At 39.2% G+C, this 18,857-nt stretch overlaps 2 protein-coding genes across 3 annotated transcripts in view; one reads left to right on the top strand and one right to left on the bottom strand.

Annotated features, from left to right (window-relative positions):
- Mekk1 (mitogen-activated protein kinase kinase kinase 4) overlaps positions 1–18,857 on the bottom strand; it is a 258,470-nt gene that overhangs the window by 18,495 nt on the left and 221,118 nt on the right. The window lies entirely within an intron of this gene.
- Positions 2,915–18,857, top strand: part of LOC136878733 (fibrinogen-like protein 1) — a 44,574-nt gene continuing 28,631 nt past the window's right edge. The window contains exons 1-4 of the mRNA XM_067152182.2: positions 2,915–3,024; positions 3,257–3,397; positions 9,165–9,328; positions 15,991–16,184. Coding sequence (XP_067008283.2) covers positions 3,284–3,397; positions 9,165–9,328; positions 15,991–16,184 — 472 coding nt within the window. The 5' untranslated portion in view covers positions 2,915–3,024; positions 3,257–3,283. The remainder of the gene's footprint in view (positions 3,025–3,256; positions 3,398–9,164; positions 9,329–15,990; positions 16,185–18,857) is intronic.

Raw genomic sequence — 18,857 nt, 5'->3', positions numbered from 1 at the left:
TCTTGATTACTGGATACTGGCCGCGCTTCAGTGACCGCAGCTATCGAGCTCGGTTTGAAAATCTTTGTATGGAGTGTGCTGCTATATGGAAGCAAGACCTGGTCACTCAGGGAACATGAGAGGAAAAGGATTGTGGCTCTGAAATGAGGTGTTATCAGAGGATGTTCAGAATCATTCATTCAATCAATCATTCACTACTTATTAGCATTTAGGACAGTCACCCAGGTGGCAAATTCCCTATCTGTTGTTTTCCTAGCCTTTTCTTAAATGATTGCAAAGATTTTGGAAAATTATTGAACATCTCCCTTGGTAAATTATTCCAATCCGTAACTCCCCTTCCTATAAATTAATATTTACCCCCAGTTGTCTTCTTGAATTCCATCTTTAACCTGGGAGCAAAAGGTGACAAAGAGGTTCTGAGTTGGGTTGAACTGGTGAAGCCATGCTTATGGAAAAAATTTGCAAGAGAAGGGATGTGTAGATTGGGCATATTGTAATGCACAAAAGAATGCGGAAGCCAATTCTTGAAGTAGCTGTAGAGGGAAAAAATGCAAGAGGCGGACTGAGGTTGCAGTACATTGATCAGGTCAAGAGAAATACCAGTCGTCACTCCTATACAACTCTAAAGCGACTAGCCCAAGACAGAGAACAGTGGAGAGCTTCTTGCACTGCCAAAACCAATCTTAGGACTGATGATGCAAGAAAAAGATTCAAACTAAATTTACAGCACCAATTGACCGAAAAAGCAATCTTCAAAATTAAATGTATTAAGGAAAGGTTGACCAAAATGTATCTCTTATATGGAAATAGTAGGGGTTGACAGCAAACTTTACAATATTTGCTTATGACATAACAAGAGAGATAAATAATATCACAAGAACTGTAGCATGGTTAGCAGGTTATCTTGGCTACAATACTAGTAGCCTTGTTATTTAATCAAATTTTGTTTCTGCTTAGAAGGGTGGCTGAAAATGAATTTATTATGGTGAGTACTCAAACTATATTTTGGTTTAAACATATATATATTTTTTTTTTGTTGCTAGTTGCTTTATGTCGCACCGGCACAGATAGGTCTTATGGCGACGATGGGACGGGAAAGGGCTAGGAGTGGGAATGAAGCGGCCGTGGCCTTAATTAAGGTACAGCCCCAGCATTCGCCTGGTGTGAAAATGGGAAACCACGGAAAACCATTTTCAGGGCTACCGATAGTGGGGTTCGAACCTACTATCTCCCGAATACTGGATACGGTTTAAACATATTAACTCCTTTGCATCATTTAACGAACTGTGGTAGTGCATGGTATTTTGGCACATGAATCAAATAATGAGCTCAATTTGCAATGATGCAATATCTCCCTTATCTTTTTATATAAGATTTTGCTTGCAATATAAGTTGTCACAATACAAACTGTTAGGAACTAGAGGCATGTACTGTTGGTAAACAAGTCTGTATTTCTGTGTGACATTGGGATTGTTGAACAACAGTTTATTTTCATCACTATTCAGTATTCATCATGGATGCGGTAATGACAATGCGAGTTTGAAAGTGCTTGTAGACAGTGTTTTAGATAGCGATTCTGGAAGTAATGACTTTTATGAGAATGAATCAGAGTTCAAGGGTAGCAACAGCAACAGTGAAAGTCACTCAAGTACGAAGAGCTTTGAAGAAAGTGAGAGCGAAAATGCCGCGCCAGGTCCTTCCAAATGCGCACGGCATATAATGCAAAAGAACCGTAGTGATTGGAAATGGGAGAATAAAGACAATAATCCCGATATACTTACCAAAACGTTTGAGTCCAATCTGTCACCTGAACTTGCAATCATTTCAGAGAAGCTGGATATGCTCTTCGAAATCATTTCAAATGAAACACCCAGCAGATATTTAAGGAATTAAGTATGGGTAAGTCAAAACTTTTCAATGACATGAATACAGAATTTGTGTTAATTATCTTCATTAGTTAGAGTTTTATGTACTTCTTTTGTGAAAGCTGCAATCAAACTACTGGCCAGCAAATTAAATCTGATTCCACAGTCAACAATGTGGCCATTTATTGTGACTTGAATGGGTTAACTGCTAAAAGACAAGGAGACTTTTATTCACAAGCTTACAGGAAGCCCATGACGAAAGCACCTTTCTGATATTATTTCTATCTTCTGAGCCTATAGAAAGGATTACAAAGGTCTCAACAGCAGCAAATCTCCCTCTGTAAGTCTTTTCTTTTCTTTCCATTTAATTTGTTATGAAGAGCTGATTTATTTTACCCCTTAAAACAACAATCAATACCATTCCACTTTTCATACATTCATGTATTTGGCCAACAAATGAGGATAAATTAGTCATATTTTGATCTTTAATTTTTAACTTCTAAAGTAGGGAAGAGTGTAAAATGGAGGTAATTGTTCAAAATAGGTTGACTTGATAAAACAAAGTAGAAAAATGTATATTTTATTCATAAGACATAGCTTAGTATCCTCTACAAGATATGGTCTTACTTCATATGACAGATATCCATAAAGCTATCACGGCTAGTATTCTGGATTATGAAAGCCCTACTACGAACATGGCAGCAGTAATTTTAAATCTGTTATCAGTTCCATTATGATAATGCTGTCAACTGTTCAACCATGAAGGTTTTAAGGCTTAGAATAAAAGAAGAGTCAAGAGAAACTGATCTCTCCCCCCCCCCCCCCACACACACACACACACACACTTGCTCACTCTCTCTATTCTGTCCAAAACCAAACAGACCTGTTTCTTGGAATCATGAACTTCAAACACAACAGTCCTGAGAATGTTGACAGTACTTTAAAACACAAAGCTACAGTTCAAATATATAAAGAACAGAACTAAGTAGTAATAAATGATGGAAGCACTAGCTTGTTTGCATGCTCTCTCTCTCTCTCTCTCTCTCTCTCACGCAGGCAGCACACAAAGGAGAGAGAGAGCATTATTTTAAACCTGAAGCCTACAACCTACAACTCCCACAACTGATGACAGAATGTGGAATATGAATGACTGCACACTGTAAGTGCTGTACTTATGAGACCAAAATGCAGAACATACACAGATATTCCTATAAGAAAAAAAGAGCTTCCAGACTTAACTTCTTCAATTGTACGATACAGACAGCCTTTTGTCCTTGAGGCAGTTAGACCATGTCATGAACCCAGTTAAAGTTAATTGAACCCTAGCAGGGTCACAAGACATGTGGCACTCTTATTAAAAACTAAACAAAGGAGCATTGTATATTTTGTAGGCTCATCGTGTCAGAGCAGCCAAGACCATGAAGTGGTTCGCACTCCTTTTGGTGGGGCTGTGTATCACAGCCGAAGAGAGGGTTCCCAACAGATATCGCTCGGGACGCAGGTTGCAGCGGGTCAAGGAGAATGTTACACAGGTAATCAACAAAAATATTACAATATTTTGTTTCTTTCTTTATTTCGTATATTCACAGCCAAGTCACCATCTTATAAATATAACCTAAACAAAATAAAAATTCCCTGGCGCTACCAGTTCCACAGGGCTCTTAGCCTACCAAATAACTGCTGCTCAGTCCAAAAGCCTGCACATTACGAAATGACACATGGTCAGTGCGGCCAATTTTCTTGGCTGTTATTCTTGGCTTTCTAAACCAGGGCTGCCAGCTCACCATCAGATAGCTCCACAATTGTAATCAGGTATGTTGAGATGACCTCAAACCAACCCTCAGATTCAGGTAAAAATTCCTGACCTGGCGAGAAACTGAACCCAGGGCCTGCAGGCAAGAGGTTGGCATGCTACCTTTCACGGGAAAAGAAACTTAACAGGAAGAACGAGAACAGGCAAGAACCAGAATTTGGAATTAGGTATTTAGAAATAGGAAACATTACTGTATAGAATTAATAACAAAGTTTAAAGCACATATAATGTACACATTTAGCTCTATAGTAAGAGAGACTAATGTCTCACGCACCATCATAGAGGGGCGAACAATATAGAATTAGCCTGGCAAAATGAGCCACAGATGGCATTGGCCAGCCTGTTCTACTGTGGCACCTCTCGCATAACCCGCAAAACACAGTAGAATGTGGGACAATAAGGTTGTGTGCCATTGTGGCTGCATTTAAATCAAACATATTTCCTTCAATATAAAACAAAATATTCAAAGAACTGTGGAGTTGGACCAATAGAAACAAAATGAGTAAAATCACAATACATGAAAGGGAAACATTAGTTTCATGTCTGTATATTCATTTATTATTTTATATTTACCTACGCCCACCACTGCCCGACACTGAATAAAATGTTGTGTATTTGTGATTGCTCAAGGGCATTTATTTATTACGAGAAAAACTTCTTGTGAATTTACATTAAATAAAATATTTATGTTTACGATATATGATCAATATCATTTCTATTATTAAACATGTATCTTTATAAACAAATTCTCCCTTCCCCATCTCTACACAATAATATGAAAATGATTTATTATGTTTTAAGTATTCATTATTTTGTAGTGGAAATTATTCACACAGTAAGGATGTTCATTATCACAGCTTCTCCATAACCCTTTACAAAAATCTGTTTAAAGGTAAAGAAACATAATGTTTCTAATTTCACACACAATATGAACTGAATGTAAGAACTTTCATTACTAAGTAACTCAAGGTCATAGTGTTCTGCAGCTCCCTCTGTGTACCAGTGGTAGAGTGCTGGCCTTCGGATCCCAAGATAGCAGGTTCAAACACGGCAGAGGTAATTGGATATTTTTTTGGGGGGGGGGGGGGGGAATAACTTGCATTCAACAGTCCATATATTGATGTCGGCATGTAATGGACCTCTGGTGACACATTTGGTGTGTTCCCAATAAAAATTCAAAAAAACTCAGCCATGGACGCCCAAGAGAGATTTGGTTTACTCTGCAGTAGGCCTGGATTAAATGGAACGTTGAAACTGACAAGCAGGCCAGCAAATGGCAGCTGAGGCCATACAATTATTATTATTGTTGTTATACTGTTTAGCATTTGTAAGATAATTCATCTGTATTTCTTTTAATTTGTACTTGGGGAAATGTTGTATTTCCTGGTTAGATGGAAGAGAGTTCCCAATGACCCTAGTCTTGCCAGAGAAAATCAATCTAATCCAGTTCTTCTTCTGTCACTCTAGAAATTAGTATACTCTTTAAATCGTGGATGTTCTAACTGCATGCTATAGCACACTTTATCACTATATTTCATTCCTTACAATCCTTTAATCTACATTCCGTATATTTTCTTGAATGCTGAAGATTATACCAAAACATGTACCTCTCAAGTCAGAAAATAGACAGTTCTGACTAAATATTACAACAGTGGAAATTAGATTTGTGTGAATCATGAGTAAATATGATTTTTGACTGATGATGCTGAAGAATTCTAATTTAAAATTCATTAATGCCCAAAATTCTTTAGCTGTGTGAACAACAATTTTGAACAGCAGTCTCTGATTAAAATGATGCAATGTTTAAGGTAAGCAATTTCATAGAAAAATATCAATCGTTATTTAAACTTGGCGTTAAAACTCAGCACACATTATAAGGGAAAACACATACGGTTGAAAATACTAGTACATTTGTGTTTTGGACTTCTGGTTCAATCCGCGATGCAAATTATGAACTACTTGTGGTAAAACAAAAGAATCTGCATGAAAAAGGAGTGAAGGGAGGGATCGCAAAATGTATTACAGTTACACAAATTATATTTATCCATGTTACAATGCAGCACAGGAACCAATTTCCTCCCACTTCAGCTATTTGAACCTTTCTAATTTTCTATCAATATATTCAAGAATTAGATCACATTTCCTTTCTTCAAATGTAGATGGGAAATTAGCTGCCTTGATATAAGCCTATCACAGAAGCATCAAAATATATTTTGTAGTGACACACAGAGAGAGTCAGCTGAACTGTTCACTTCAAATATCCCTTCAACCGTTCGAGATATTGAAAAGGAGTTCATATTTCTATAAGGGACTCACAGTCAAACTTGTAATCCCTTTCCAGTGAATTAATATCTGCTGATATAACGGTATTAACCTTGCTCTTTTTTTTTAAAAAATAGAACTATAGTGTTTTCTACAATTAGCATTAGAGTCATGGACATTGCAAATTCAGAGGTGTGATTATTTTCAAAATCTGGCAGGTATTTCTCGAGAAAATGAAATGTGTTCGAACATGCTTCATTTACCACCTGTAGGCCATCCTACTGGAAGGAAAACACTATCCAGGGCAGCTAAAGCATATGCTATGCACAGATCATGAGCTGATGACATACAGACTTCTGTCACCTTCACCCAATGGCTAGATATTTGCTCAAGTGTGTCTGCAAATGCCTACGACATCATAGTATAATTTAACAACCTTCAATATCATTGTAGGTAATAAGTATAAGAAAAACCAGATCAGCAACAGCTTCCAAGGTATAACATTATCATGAAGTGATATTTAACCAATGTCCCTGAATGTTTGAAATTAAATCAAAGCTGTATTTATTTGATAATATAACATGAATTAACATAAAAACAACTAAAGGTACATAATAAGTGGGTCAACTGTGTTGTTTTTTTTTACCAGCACCCACAAACTTGTCCAAAATCTCCATTGATGTCCAAACTCCTGACCTACTTGATTGCTGATTGCTGCATCAAAGTTTTGATCTGCCTAAAAATCAGCCTTCCTCCCACTGGGTGTCCAATTCAAGCTTCATCAAATAGGCCACTGGATTGTAGCTATTACACCAGGTTTATTATAGCTAGTTCTTACATGCTGATTGTTACGGAGTCCTGAGGTATTATTTTCATTTAGAGGACCTGAAACTTTTCTTGGAATTTTATTTTCAAATGTGATTAGTAACCAGATGCTTTTCTTACTTAAAACACAGGTTAACATTATATGTCAGGATAATAATATAGTGCTTTAGAAGCTGTTGCTTATCTCTATCTCCGTCCTTTACCTGCTACCTACAACAACATTACAGGTTTTACTCATACACTGTTATTACAGTGTATTTTCTTTCATCATCTTCATTTTACAGTTCCAATTTCCTGGGTACTGTTGGCAAGCCTCTTCCATTCTGTCTTATTGAGATATGTTCTGTTGTTAATGATGTCCTCCAGTGTCCTTCCCTGATCTGCAATCTCCATTCAGTGGGTTCTTGGTCTTCCCACCATCCAGTTCCCTGCCACATGTCGTTCCAAGTTAACATATGCTGTCCTTGTTGGCTCCATCCATATTACATGCACAAACCACCTTAGTCTGGGCATACTGATCCAATCTAACAATGATGTAACAATCCCAGCTTCCTTCCTAACCACATCATTCTTCAACTTATCCAGTTTGGTTTTTTAATTGTGGACCTAAGGAACTTCATCTCGGATGCCTGCAACCTTGATGAGTCTTTCTTAGTGAGGGTGCAGGTTTGTTGAACATCATTAGCTTTGATTTTGTTGGTACTTTGGGATCCCAGAGGAGTGTTCGTACTTGCTGGCAAAAGTGAGAGCTCTTCTGCACTCTATTTGCCACCTCCTCTGTGGCTTGTGTATCTCGAGATATTACACTTTCTAGTGGATGGTGTCCCTAGTATGATGTTCGCTGGTCATCCCTCTCTGTTTATTAACATCACTACTGTTTTGAGTTTGCTATCTTGAGACTGAACTCCTGGAACTTAACCTTCTATTCATTGAGTATCAACTGGAATTTTTCCTCAGTTTCTCCCCAGATCACAACATAATCAGTAAAGGCCACTGCATTTAGTTCACCAGAGGTTTTCTTGATGTTCTTCATTATGTCATCCATGATGGTAATAAACAATAATGGGGATAGTGCACTGCCTTGCTGGACTCTACTTTCGGTCTTGAGTCAGGATGAATGTCCGTCACCCAATCGCCCACAGCTGGTACAGTTCTCATACAGCATCTGAACTTTCCTCACCAGTCCCTCTGGCACATTCCTTTTTCTCAGGCATTCCCATATCTTCTCTCTTGCAATGCCGTCATATGCCTTCTTAATGTCAAGAAAAACCATAAACAGATCTTTGTCTTTTTTTCCAATTTTTTTCCATTAACATACGGACACTACAGATTAGGTCTGTTGTAGACATGTTAGGCCTGAAGCCATACTGTTTCTCTTCAAACTGTGGCTCTTAAGATGATTCGCAATCTGCTCTCTAGGATTTTCTCAAGAATCTTAAGCCCATGAGAAAGGAGTGTTATTCCCCAGTAGTTGGAGCATTTTTGGCGATTTCCTTTCTTAAACAGGGGGATAATGACACCCTTGCTCCAATCAGTAGGTATCTTGTCATCTTTCCAAACTGCAATGAGCACTCTGTGGAGTCATATGAGACCAAATACCTAGCTATCAGGAAAGGTTGGAGGATCTTTGTATTTCAACACACTCAGGATTCATACGTAATATATGTCTTGGGCACCTGATTAGTGATTAACTCCAAAAAGGTAGCCCATGGCTGGCGAATGAAGCACATTTAAAGACATTCCATATTCTCGAGAAGTACTTATCCGATTTTGAAAATAATTACATTCCCAAATTTGCCATGTCCATGACTATAATGCTAGGTGTAGAAAATAGTGAAGTTCCATGTAAAAAACAAAGTATCGTTATCTCAGCAGATACTGACATGCTGAAAAAGCACTGCAAATTTGATTGTGAATCTCTTGGTAACATTCCAATATTTTTAATGGTTTATGAGTTATTTGAGGTGACCATCTTAACTGACTCTGCATGTATAATATCCCACACACATTTCTCAGGTCAATAATGATGTCATTGATTTTACGTCCCACAAACTACTTTTACAGTTTATCGGAGACGTCAAAGTGCCAGGATTTAGTCCTGCAGGAGTTCTTTTACGTGCTAGTAAATCTACTGACATGAGGCTGATGTATATGAACACCTTCAAATACCACCGGAATGAGCCAGGATCAAACCTAGCAGGTTGGGGTCAGAAGGCCAGCACCTCAACCGTCTGAGCTACTCAACCCAGCTCTTCAGGTGAAAAATATATGTATTCTATCTCTGAGTTGAGATCAGCTACATGGAAAGATACGAGAGTTTGAGCATTTTGCTTGCAGCCCACACACCACGTATAATCTTTTTTTTAAATCAATTCATTTTTGAACTGTGACTGTTCTAGGAAACTACCGAAGCCACCAAGTACGACCCGTTTGGGACAGACGACACAGGAGATGATGTACCAGGACAAACACTAATGTTACTCCAACGACTCACAGACCGACTCACAGCTCTACAAGCCCTGGATGAGCAGCAGATACGGCGTCTTGAGACGCTTGAATACAGGCAAGTTAACAGTCATTATTTAGAGAGGCTTTTGATTATCTTGATGTTAATTCATCACCGTCATCATTTCCCTTTATCCTGATGCAGCTGAGACAGTTCCTTTACACTTTACTAAATCACTCCACCACTCCTCATTCACCAACATATTACTGGCCAGATCCCATGGTTATATGCTGTTCTTCTTCTTCTTTTCGTTTTAGCCATCTATGGGCTGCAATTACACAACTTCCATTGCTTCCGCAAGTTCTTTCTCCTTCCTCTTTCAACAGTATTCCTTCAATAATGTAGAGTTTGAGGGATGTTCCACCATTCAACACATTGCAACAATTTATTCAATTATAAGAAGACCGGTTTCGACTCCCATGGAGTCATCATCAGTTCTTGGTAAAAGTTAAATTAAGGGAAATCTGATAACAATCATCATAACGAAAAATCCTTGCACCTATAGGTGGTTGCATGGAAATACATCATTGAGTTGATAGATATAACCTTGAAATGCAACATACACTTCACAAGGAGAACTTGGAGCTTAGAAAGTTCCCAGTTCTGGCTCTAACAGTCTTGTGTTCATAGAACTCGGAACACTGGTATTACATGTACTGGATTGAAAATAATTACAAAACACAATAAGGACACTTATAATGGTGTGGAAAACTTGGCTCTCTAAGAGCATTCTGGATTTGACAGTCCTGTTTCTGTCTGAAAAGGATTGGATGAAATACACAATGAAGCAAAATGTATAAAGACATAGATCTAGTCTAAACTGTTGCGCGTTCATGTACCGGAACACTGGGAACACTTGTATTGTTTGATAACACACTCATTCAAATGAAAACACTTATAACCATATGAAATATTGGCGTTACTAGAACGTTTATGGGTTTGACTGTCCTGCTTCCCCTGACTAAACTAGTGAAATAAATATACATTGAATGTTAAAGATAAACTACTTGGTATTTAAAGTTCTGGTTTTTGGTTACAAAAATTGTCATGTGTTCGTGGAACACAGATCAGAACTGCTGATCCTGCTTCTGTCTGCTGGAAACTAATGCATTAACGCAGTTGAAATTAATTGATTGAAAGTTTATACACCAATGCGAAACACTTGGCACTTTAATATTCTTGGATCTGAGTGAAATATCGTTGTATGTTTACACAACTTGGCATAGACTTGTCGAGCGGTCTTGTCACAATCAACCAGAATATGTGAACCTTTTAAAAAAAATATAAAAACAGAAAACAAAGACGTTAACTACCACCACCGCACATGAACGTATTAGTATAATTAAGCTGGTTGAAGAGCTGGGGGAACTCCCTTCAATATGGAAATATTTGCTATTGTAGTTGTAACTGTCGTCGCTATTGTGTTTGTAGTATGGTGATGGTATGGCCTTGGCTTATGGAGACATGCATTGAAGGTATCTGAGGAAAAAGAGAAAGACAGAATGAGAAACTGTTTTGTGTGTGTTCAGGGGAAGCAGGACAGTCAAACCCATAAACGTTCTAGTAACGCCAATATTTCATATGGTTATAAGTGTTTTCATTTGAATGAGTGTGTTATCAAACAATACAAGTGTTCCCAGTGTTCCGGTACATGAATGCGCAACAGTTTAGACTAGATCTATGTCTTTATACATTTTGCTTCATTGTGTATTTCATCCAATCCTTTTCAGACAGAAACAGGACTGTCAAATCCAAAATGCTCTTACAGAGCCAAGTTTTCCACACCATTATAAGTGTCCTTATTGTGTTCTGTAATTATTTTCAATCCAGTACATGTAATTCCAGTGTTCCGAGTTCTATGAATACAAGACTGTTAAGAGCCAGAACTGGGAACTTTCTAAGCTCCAAGTTCTCCTTGCAAAGTGTATGTTGCATTTCAAGGTTATATCTATCAACTCAATGATGTATTTCCATGCAACCACCTATAGGTGCAAGGATTTTTCGTTATAATGATTGTTATCAGATTTCCCTTAATTTAATTTTTACCAAGAACTGATGATAACTCCATGGGAGTCGAAACCGGTCTTCTTATAATTGAATAAATTGTTGCAATGTGTTGAATGGTGGAACATCCCTCAAACTCTACATTATTGGTTAAACGTCAACACAGAAATGAAGATCGTAACTTACGATAGTATTCCTTCATCCGTTGGCTTGCTCGTGCTTGTTCTTCTACCGAGAATACTCTATTCTTCCTAGCTTTCTCATCAGCTAGATCCTTCACCTCTGCAACTCTCTGCTTGAAGATTTTTCTGTTTGTTATATCTTCTGCCGTGATCCCACATTTTTCTAAATCTCGGTGGACTTCTTTTACCCATGGGACTTGTGTCTTCCTGTACTCCTGAAAGGTGAGGATCCTGTTGGCAAGTCTCTCTGATCCCATCCTTTTAATATGTCTGTAGAATATCAATCTCCTCTTTTTCATTGTGGTAGTGATGTTTTCAAATTGTTGGTATAGTTCTTGATTTGGTCTAAACTTGCCTGATGATTTTCTGGGTCCAAGAATCTTTCTAAGGAACCTCCTTTCTTTCTTTTCCAAATCTGGTCGTACTGTAGTGCTTGAATTTGGCCTGGTAGGGAAGTGACTTAGATTTGTAGGTGTTTAGACATAATCTAAATGCAGTTTCCATCTTTGTTTGCATGTTCCTGAATTGCTGCTTTTCATTCATGTTTGGAGTCAAAATTTCTCCTAGGTACTTAAATTTTGTAGCTCTTTTGATGTCACCGTACTTGGACCTCATTGTCCAGGTTGGGTCAGTGGTATTTATGTTCATGTACTCCGTCTTCTCAAAAGATATTTGCAATCCTGTTTTGTCTGCTGTTTCTTTGAGGACTTCAATCTGCTTAGTTGCAATTTGCAAATTCTCTGCAAAAAAGACTATCATCTGCAAATGCAAGGCATTCAAATTTAAGCCCAGTTCTCTTGTGACCTAATCTAATTCCATTTGGAAAGTTGAACTTGCTCATTTCTTTTCGCCATTCCCTGATAACTTTCTATAAAACATAGTTGAACAAAACTGGAGTGAGGCTATTTCCTTGTCTCAAACCTGTTTTGATTTCAAAGGGCTCTGACAGTTCTAAAAATTTTACCTGCGATCATGTGTTTTTTAATGTGTGATGAATCACGGTTGTTGTCTTATTGTCTACTCCAAATTCCTTAAGCACTTCCATTAGTGTGTCCCGGTCTATGGAGTCATCTGCTTTTTTGAAGTCCACGAATGTCATTAACACTTTCTTATCTGCTCCAAATGTCTTAGTTTTGATTAAGGTCTTGATGGTAAAAATCTGTTCTGCAGATGACCACCCCTTCCGAAAGCCAGCTTGATATTCTCCTAATTGTGGGGGTGGATGATAGCCTCCTTCCATTCTTACTGGGATCTCTCCTGTGGACCAGATCTGTTGAAGAGTGTTTCAAGTTGTTCCAGGAAATTATCCCCTGCATATTTCATTAGTTCAGCAACAGTTAAGTCCTTGCCAGATGCTTTGTTATTTTTCAATCTCTTGATGATTTCCTTTATTTCGTTCTTATCTAGTGGGATTGATTCATGAAGTGTGCTTTCTGGTTTCTGGAATGTCAGTTTTTCTTGAAGTGGATCACAGTCGAGCAGTTCTTTGAAATATATAGCCAAGTGTTCACAGTTCTGTTTGTTGCTCATAATCAGCTTACAAATGCTGGGTGCCAAGTAACCTCGAAGTTTTGTCTTAAACATCTGATAGAAGTTCCTGGTGTTGTTTTTCTTGAAATTCTCTTCTATCTCTCTCAGCTGGTCTCTTTCAAACCCTCTTTTGGCATTCTTGAACACCTTTGCTATCCTTTTCCTTTGGATTTTAAATTCTTCAAAGTTCTATTTGTTGGAGTTCCACTTGTTCCAAGCTTCTGATCGTCTTTGTAGAACATCTTCACACTCAACCTTCCACCATGGATGTTTCTTCTTCCTGTCTGTTAGGTCATCAGCCCAGAGGCTGGTTGGATCCTCAAATAGCACCACCAAAGGTTATGCGGTTATAAGGAAACCGCAAAAACCAATGGCAGCACCAAAATGAGGCGTACTAGGCAAGACGAGGAGCGAGGTAGTTTGCCATTGCTTTCCTCACTGGGTCAGAAAGTGCTATTGCAGCACGACTGACCCTATGAGCAACACCTTTCATAACACTCAGATGCACTAATCGTGCTCTGAATGTCAATACTCAGCACCACCCATACCCCAGCAGCTTCCATATTGTCACAGCCATGGATGAGACTGGGACTTCGGTAAAAGCTACACTTTACTCTGGCCTGTGCCAAGGGATGGATACAGAAGTACTGTATCCATCAAGAAATGGCAGCAGGCAATTCTTCTTCTTAGCAAGAAAAATTGTTTGTTTCGCTGCTTCCTGAATCTTTCAAACCATTTTTGTCCCACTCATAGGACTCCAACGTGTTGAGTTCTTTCTGATATTCACTACTATTTCTCCGCTGTGAGTTTTTCAATTCTGTACTGTCCGACTCGTTGGCTGAATGGTAAGTGTACTAGCCTTCGGTTCAGAGGGTCCTCGGTTCGATTCCCAGCCGGGTCGGGGATTTTAACCTTAACTGGTTAATTCCAGTGGCTTGGGGGCTGGGTGTGTGTGGGGTATTCAACATTAGAAATCATCCTAGGTAGGGCCCTCATCTTCACAGACATGCAGGTCACCTAATAGGCTGTCTGCGAGAAAAAGACCTGCACCAGGCCTCTCCGGAGGCCATACGCCATTTACATATTTAATTCTGTACTTCTGTATTCTGAAGAGTTTCCTTCTACGGTTACAAGGTGTGGACTTCACTTTTATCCTTGTCTGATAGTGGTCAGAATCAAAATTAGCACCTTTCTGCACTCTGACATTCATTATTTCCTTCGGACTGGTGCTCGCTACACGGTCAATATGGAATTCTTCTAACATGAAGTTGGGTGATCGCCATGTCATCATCTGCTTGGGAGCTCTCTTGAACTGAGTGGACATTATTTTCATGCCAAAAGATTCACAAACATCTGTCAGTCTTTCACCATTTCTATTTGTCCTTTTGTGAGCCATGTATGTTCCAATGATGTTTTGAAATTTTCTCTCTTTTCCAATCTGAGCATTAAAATCGCCCATCAAGATCTTGACATGTTTTTCTGGGGTTCTGAACAGTTCTTCTTCAAGTTGTGACCAAAATTCTTCTACTTTCTCTGGATTCTTTCTGTTATCTTCATTAATTGGAGCATGAGCATTGAAGATGGAATACAATTTGTTTCCACTTTTGAGAGTTAGTACAGACAGTCTGGGAGATGGAGCTCTGAGGTCTACGATAGATTCTGTTATAGAGTTGTGAATAAAGAAGGCTGTCCCGTGTATTAACACTAGATTCTTGGTTTTCTCCGACTTCTTAACTTTGATAGCTGGCCGTCCTTTCAGTATTCTGTAGTTTCCAATAGCCGACACTTCATCTGAAATAAATCTTGTTTATTGGACCGCTAGAACTTTGATCTTTTATTCATCGAGTACTTTGATCAGTTCCTTTTGTTTACCAACTTTGAGTGTGCCAAAGAAATGCTTCTCTTTCATTCTGAGTTTGCAGGGTGATGGATTCTCCAACTGATGCAAACATGATGGTGTAGGGCCCCCAGAATCCTTTGCCCTACTTGAACCAGAACTCTGGCCCTGGATTAAACCGGCTGGGGTACTAGATTCCGTATGTTTTGCCATCATGGTAGTTGCTTGGTTTCAGGTTTGGGGGATAGGGTAGAACCCCATCCAAAGGTAAAACCCCATCCTAAGGTAAAACCAAGTTGGTGAGACCTGGAGTTATAGAACAGCCTCCCTAACATGGAATCCGACTCTGACCAGAAGCTGCCCGATTCGGGAACAGTCACGCCTGGGTTTTAAGTTGCTTTTCTTTTCAGGGTGTGCTCCTTTGGGAAAGAGATAGATTCCTCTTCTGCCGCTGAGACCATTGACCAGTTTCATCTAGTAACCCTAGGCAGGGGCCCTATAACAGAGTGCTACCATCCGGAGCCAGATGGACCCTTTTTTTTTTTTTTAACAAGGTTGATAATTATCCCACTCCTCCTTCCTCATCACTTGCAAAATGAGGGCCTGAGCTTGCGACCGGCAATGGTGGAGTTGTTATATGCTGTTATTAACCATATCTTTTTTTTTTTTGTAATCCCATCAGTTCAACATTCTTTCTGCACTCATCGGTCTAATCTGTCTAATATGTCCAAAATATCACTGCCTACTTTTCTTTATTTCACCACCTGATTTTTCTACCGTTCATTCTTAGTAATGATAATGTTAATTGTACAATATCCGTCAAGTTGCAACAGATTTTAAGACACATCAGGGTGTTGAAATTTTGTCCTGCTGGAGTTCCCTAATTTCCTGGAAGCCAGTGACACAGAGTTGTCACACTTAAACACCTTCAAATACCATCCATCTTAGTTGGAATCAGACCTCCTATCTTGGGAACAAATGGACAATGATAACCACCTGTGCCACTGAGCTCGGCACTATCAATTCTTTCTGTATCTCCTCATTACTCACTATCTCTCCTTGAATCAGAGGTAGAGGATCCCAAGATCGCAGGTTCAAACCCAGCAGCACACTATAACTATACCCAATGAGGAATACTGTATAAGAAAACATCCATGTGTGAGTAGGTTGACCAAACTAGAGGTGCAGCTACAAGAAAAGAGTGATGGAGTGAGGACAGAGTTGCGGGAAGTGACACGTCGAGTGCAGCAACTAGACTGGCAGGCGAGCAAGATGGACGCTTCTCTGGAGGCTATCAAACTGGACATGAGTGGTCTCAACCAAGGACAGGAACATCTGCGAGGAATGCTCACAGGACCAGGTAAACAGATAGTCTTTGAATACAGTTTCTATATCAAGGTTTGGAACAATGAGGAAGTCTCGCCTTCATAAAGAGTTAAATTCCTGCTTTTATTATTTTATCTGGGCTAAATAGCGAAGTTCACACATACTGAAACAATGAATAAACCAGGTTTGGTCTAAGGTAACAGTGCATAATTCTCCTCCACTTCAGTAGCTAACCCATTCCATCCTTAGCCCTAAATAAGTACAATCACATAGACTAAGGCCTGATGAGCACAAAATTCCTATGTAATTACAACATTCAGTGGCTATCAGATCAAGGAGTCATGGAAGAAATTTGACACCCCAAGTTAATGAGTTAGCGCAATCTTAGGAATAAATAAAATAGTTCATGAGAATAGGTCTAAAGGATAAAAACTGTGGATGAAACAAATCAAGGTTAACATAATAATAATAATAATAATAATAATAATAATAATAATAATAATAATAATAATAATGTTATTGGTTTTATGTCCCACTATATTTATGGTTTTTGGCGACACAGAGAGATGCCAGAATTTTGTCCCACAGGCATCTTTTACGTACCGGTAAATATAAGCTCAACAGACAAAGAATTAATTACCCTAGTGCGCCACGAATAGATGGATCGTTAAGCCTGTACGGATGGCACAGCGAACGAGTCTCGTGCTCAACCGCATGCATACTGCCTCTATGTGAGACAATGATGTTTCAAGCAGACATTGTATGTCAACATGGGTAGGTGCAAGGATGTGACAAAGTGGCAAAAAGGGGCAATCGTGTTTGGCCGGGCTCATGGCCATACAGTGTGTGAAGTTGCTGGATTTGTTGGTGTTTCACAGCAGATTGTTCAACGTGTCCACAAGTAAGGGTGTACTACATATGCCTGCATTCCAATGACGCACGTTGTCGAGTGCACCGAAGGCCAAATTAACATTTCAGCCTGGATGTGTGTAAGGTCAGGTTCGAGCCAGAGGTGGGTCTGTGATGTTTTGGGGATGTTTCTTGTATCGTGGATTGGGCCCGCTCACTGAGGTGACCACTAACATGAGCCAGCATGTTTATTTAAACATTTTGGATGATCAGGTTTTGCCTTTCAGTCAATATCTGTATGATGAGTATGCTACTGATACCATGAATTTTCAAGATGACAATAGCAAAGTTCATCAAGCTGGACGCATATGCGACTGGTTTTATAAACACTCCCCCACCCTATTATATCTCGATTGGCCTAAAAAAATCACCTAACTTGAACCCCATAGAAAATCTGTGAGACAGGTTGGAATAGCGGGTAAAATGCTGACATCAGCGTCCCCGCAATTTGGTAGAATTGCCTGATCAAATCCTCAGCGAGTGGCTTAACCTGCATGCGACGTACTGCACAACCTTGGTGACTCACTTCCTAACCGAATCCAGGTGGTTTACAAGTCCAGAGGCGGAGTTACAAGGTATTAAAGGATGCTTGTAATGATTTCTCCAGGGGTGACTAATTTTTTGTCTGGTGAGCTTATCATCATGATGATGCTTGTTGTTTAAGGGGGCCTAACATCTAGGTCATCGGCCCCTAATGGTACGGAATGAGACGAAATGTAATAATAATTTTAGAAGTCCAAAATAATCCACTGACCAGAATTCAAAAGGTGATGACGAAGAATGAATGGGTGATTATGAATTTAAAACAATCATGGGTCCGACCGGCAATGCCCCACATTCTCAGAAACAATCGTAAAACAATAGTATTACTGACCAAGGGACTGCTTCTAAAACACAATCCTAAATCGATGACGCTTGTTGCCTAAAGGGGTCCAAAATCCAGGTCATCAGCCCCTCATAATAGTACTTATTGCTAGGAAAATAGAACCGTGACATTTGTCGTGTTGCGGTACTAATCAAAAGTAGCGTTGACTCGCATATTCCACACATTGTGGTACTACTCACAGGTAATTTAAGGCACATTTAACACAGACCTATGGTGTTTCTCACATTGCACCACCATTTAGATAACGCAAACCTATGGTGTTCCTCATATAGTGTACTAATCACAGGGACTTGTACTATCCCACGGTGTTCCTCACATAGTGGGTACTAATCATAGGCAAGAGACCCATGGTGTCGCTCATATAGTGGTACTAATCACAAGTACTGTAAAACCCACTCTGATTCACACACTGTTGCTACCAATCACAAACCTATTTTGTACCTAACATAGGGGAAGTATGCGTAAGTAAAGGCGACCCATGGTGTTCCCCGCTTGGTGGTACTAATTACAAGTAGTCTCATGGTTCTAATTCAATCATCCTTTGGTCGCCCCTTTTAGTTGCCTCTTACGACAGGCAGGGGATACCGTGGGTGTATTCTTTGCCTGCGTCCCCCACCCACAGGAGGAGGTGTGTTTGGTCTGCAACATGATTATTACATTCTTCACAAACTTTCAAACATCTCCGGAAATATTAGTTATATCTAAAGGAGGTACGTTACAAAATATATATATAGAAAATCCAATTTCCAATCTTTTACATCTGATATTTTATATTTGCTGTGTGAGCTATAATAATGGAGATATATATGAATTTACATAAACAGTGAGCATCACTGGTGTGGAAATCTTCTCAGTTATTATGATAACAAACTAATTATCAAAGGTAGTAGTTGCTGTCCTGGTTTTCTTCTT

The sequence above is a fragment of the Anabrus simplex genome, chromosome 8 (genome assembly GCF_040414725.1).
Source record: "Anabrus simplex isolate iqAnaSimp1 chromosome 8, ASM4041472v1, whole genome shotgun sequence".
Taxonomy (NCBI): Eukaryota; Metazoa; Arthropoda; class Insecta; order Orthoptera; family Tettigoniidae; genus Anabrus; species Anabrus simplex.
This window is presented reverse-complemented; position numbering and strand designations above follow the sequence as displayed.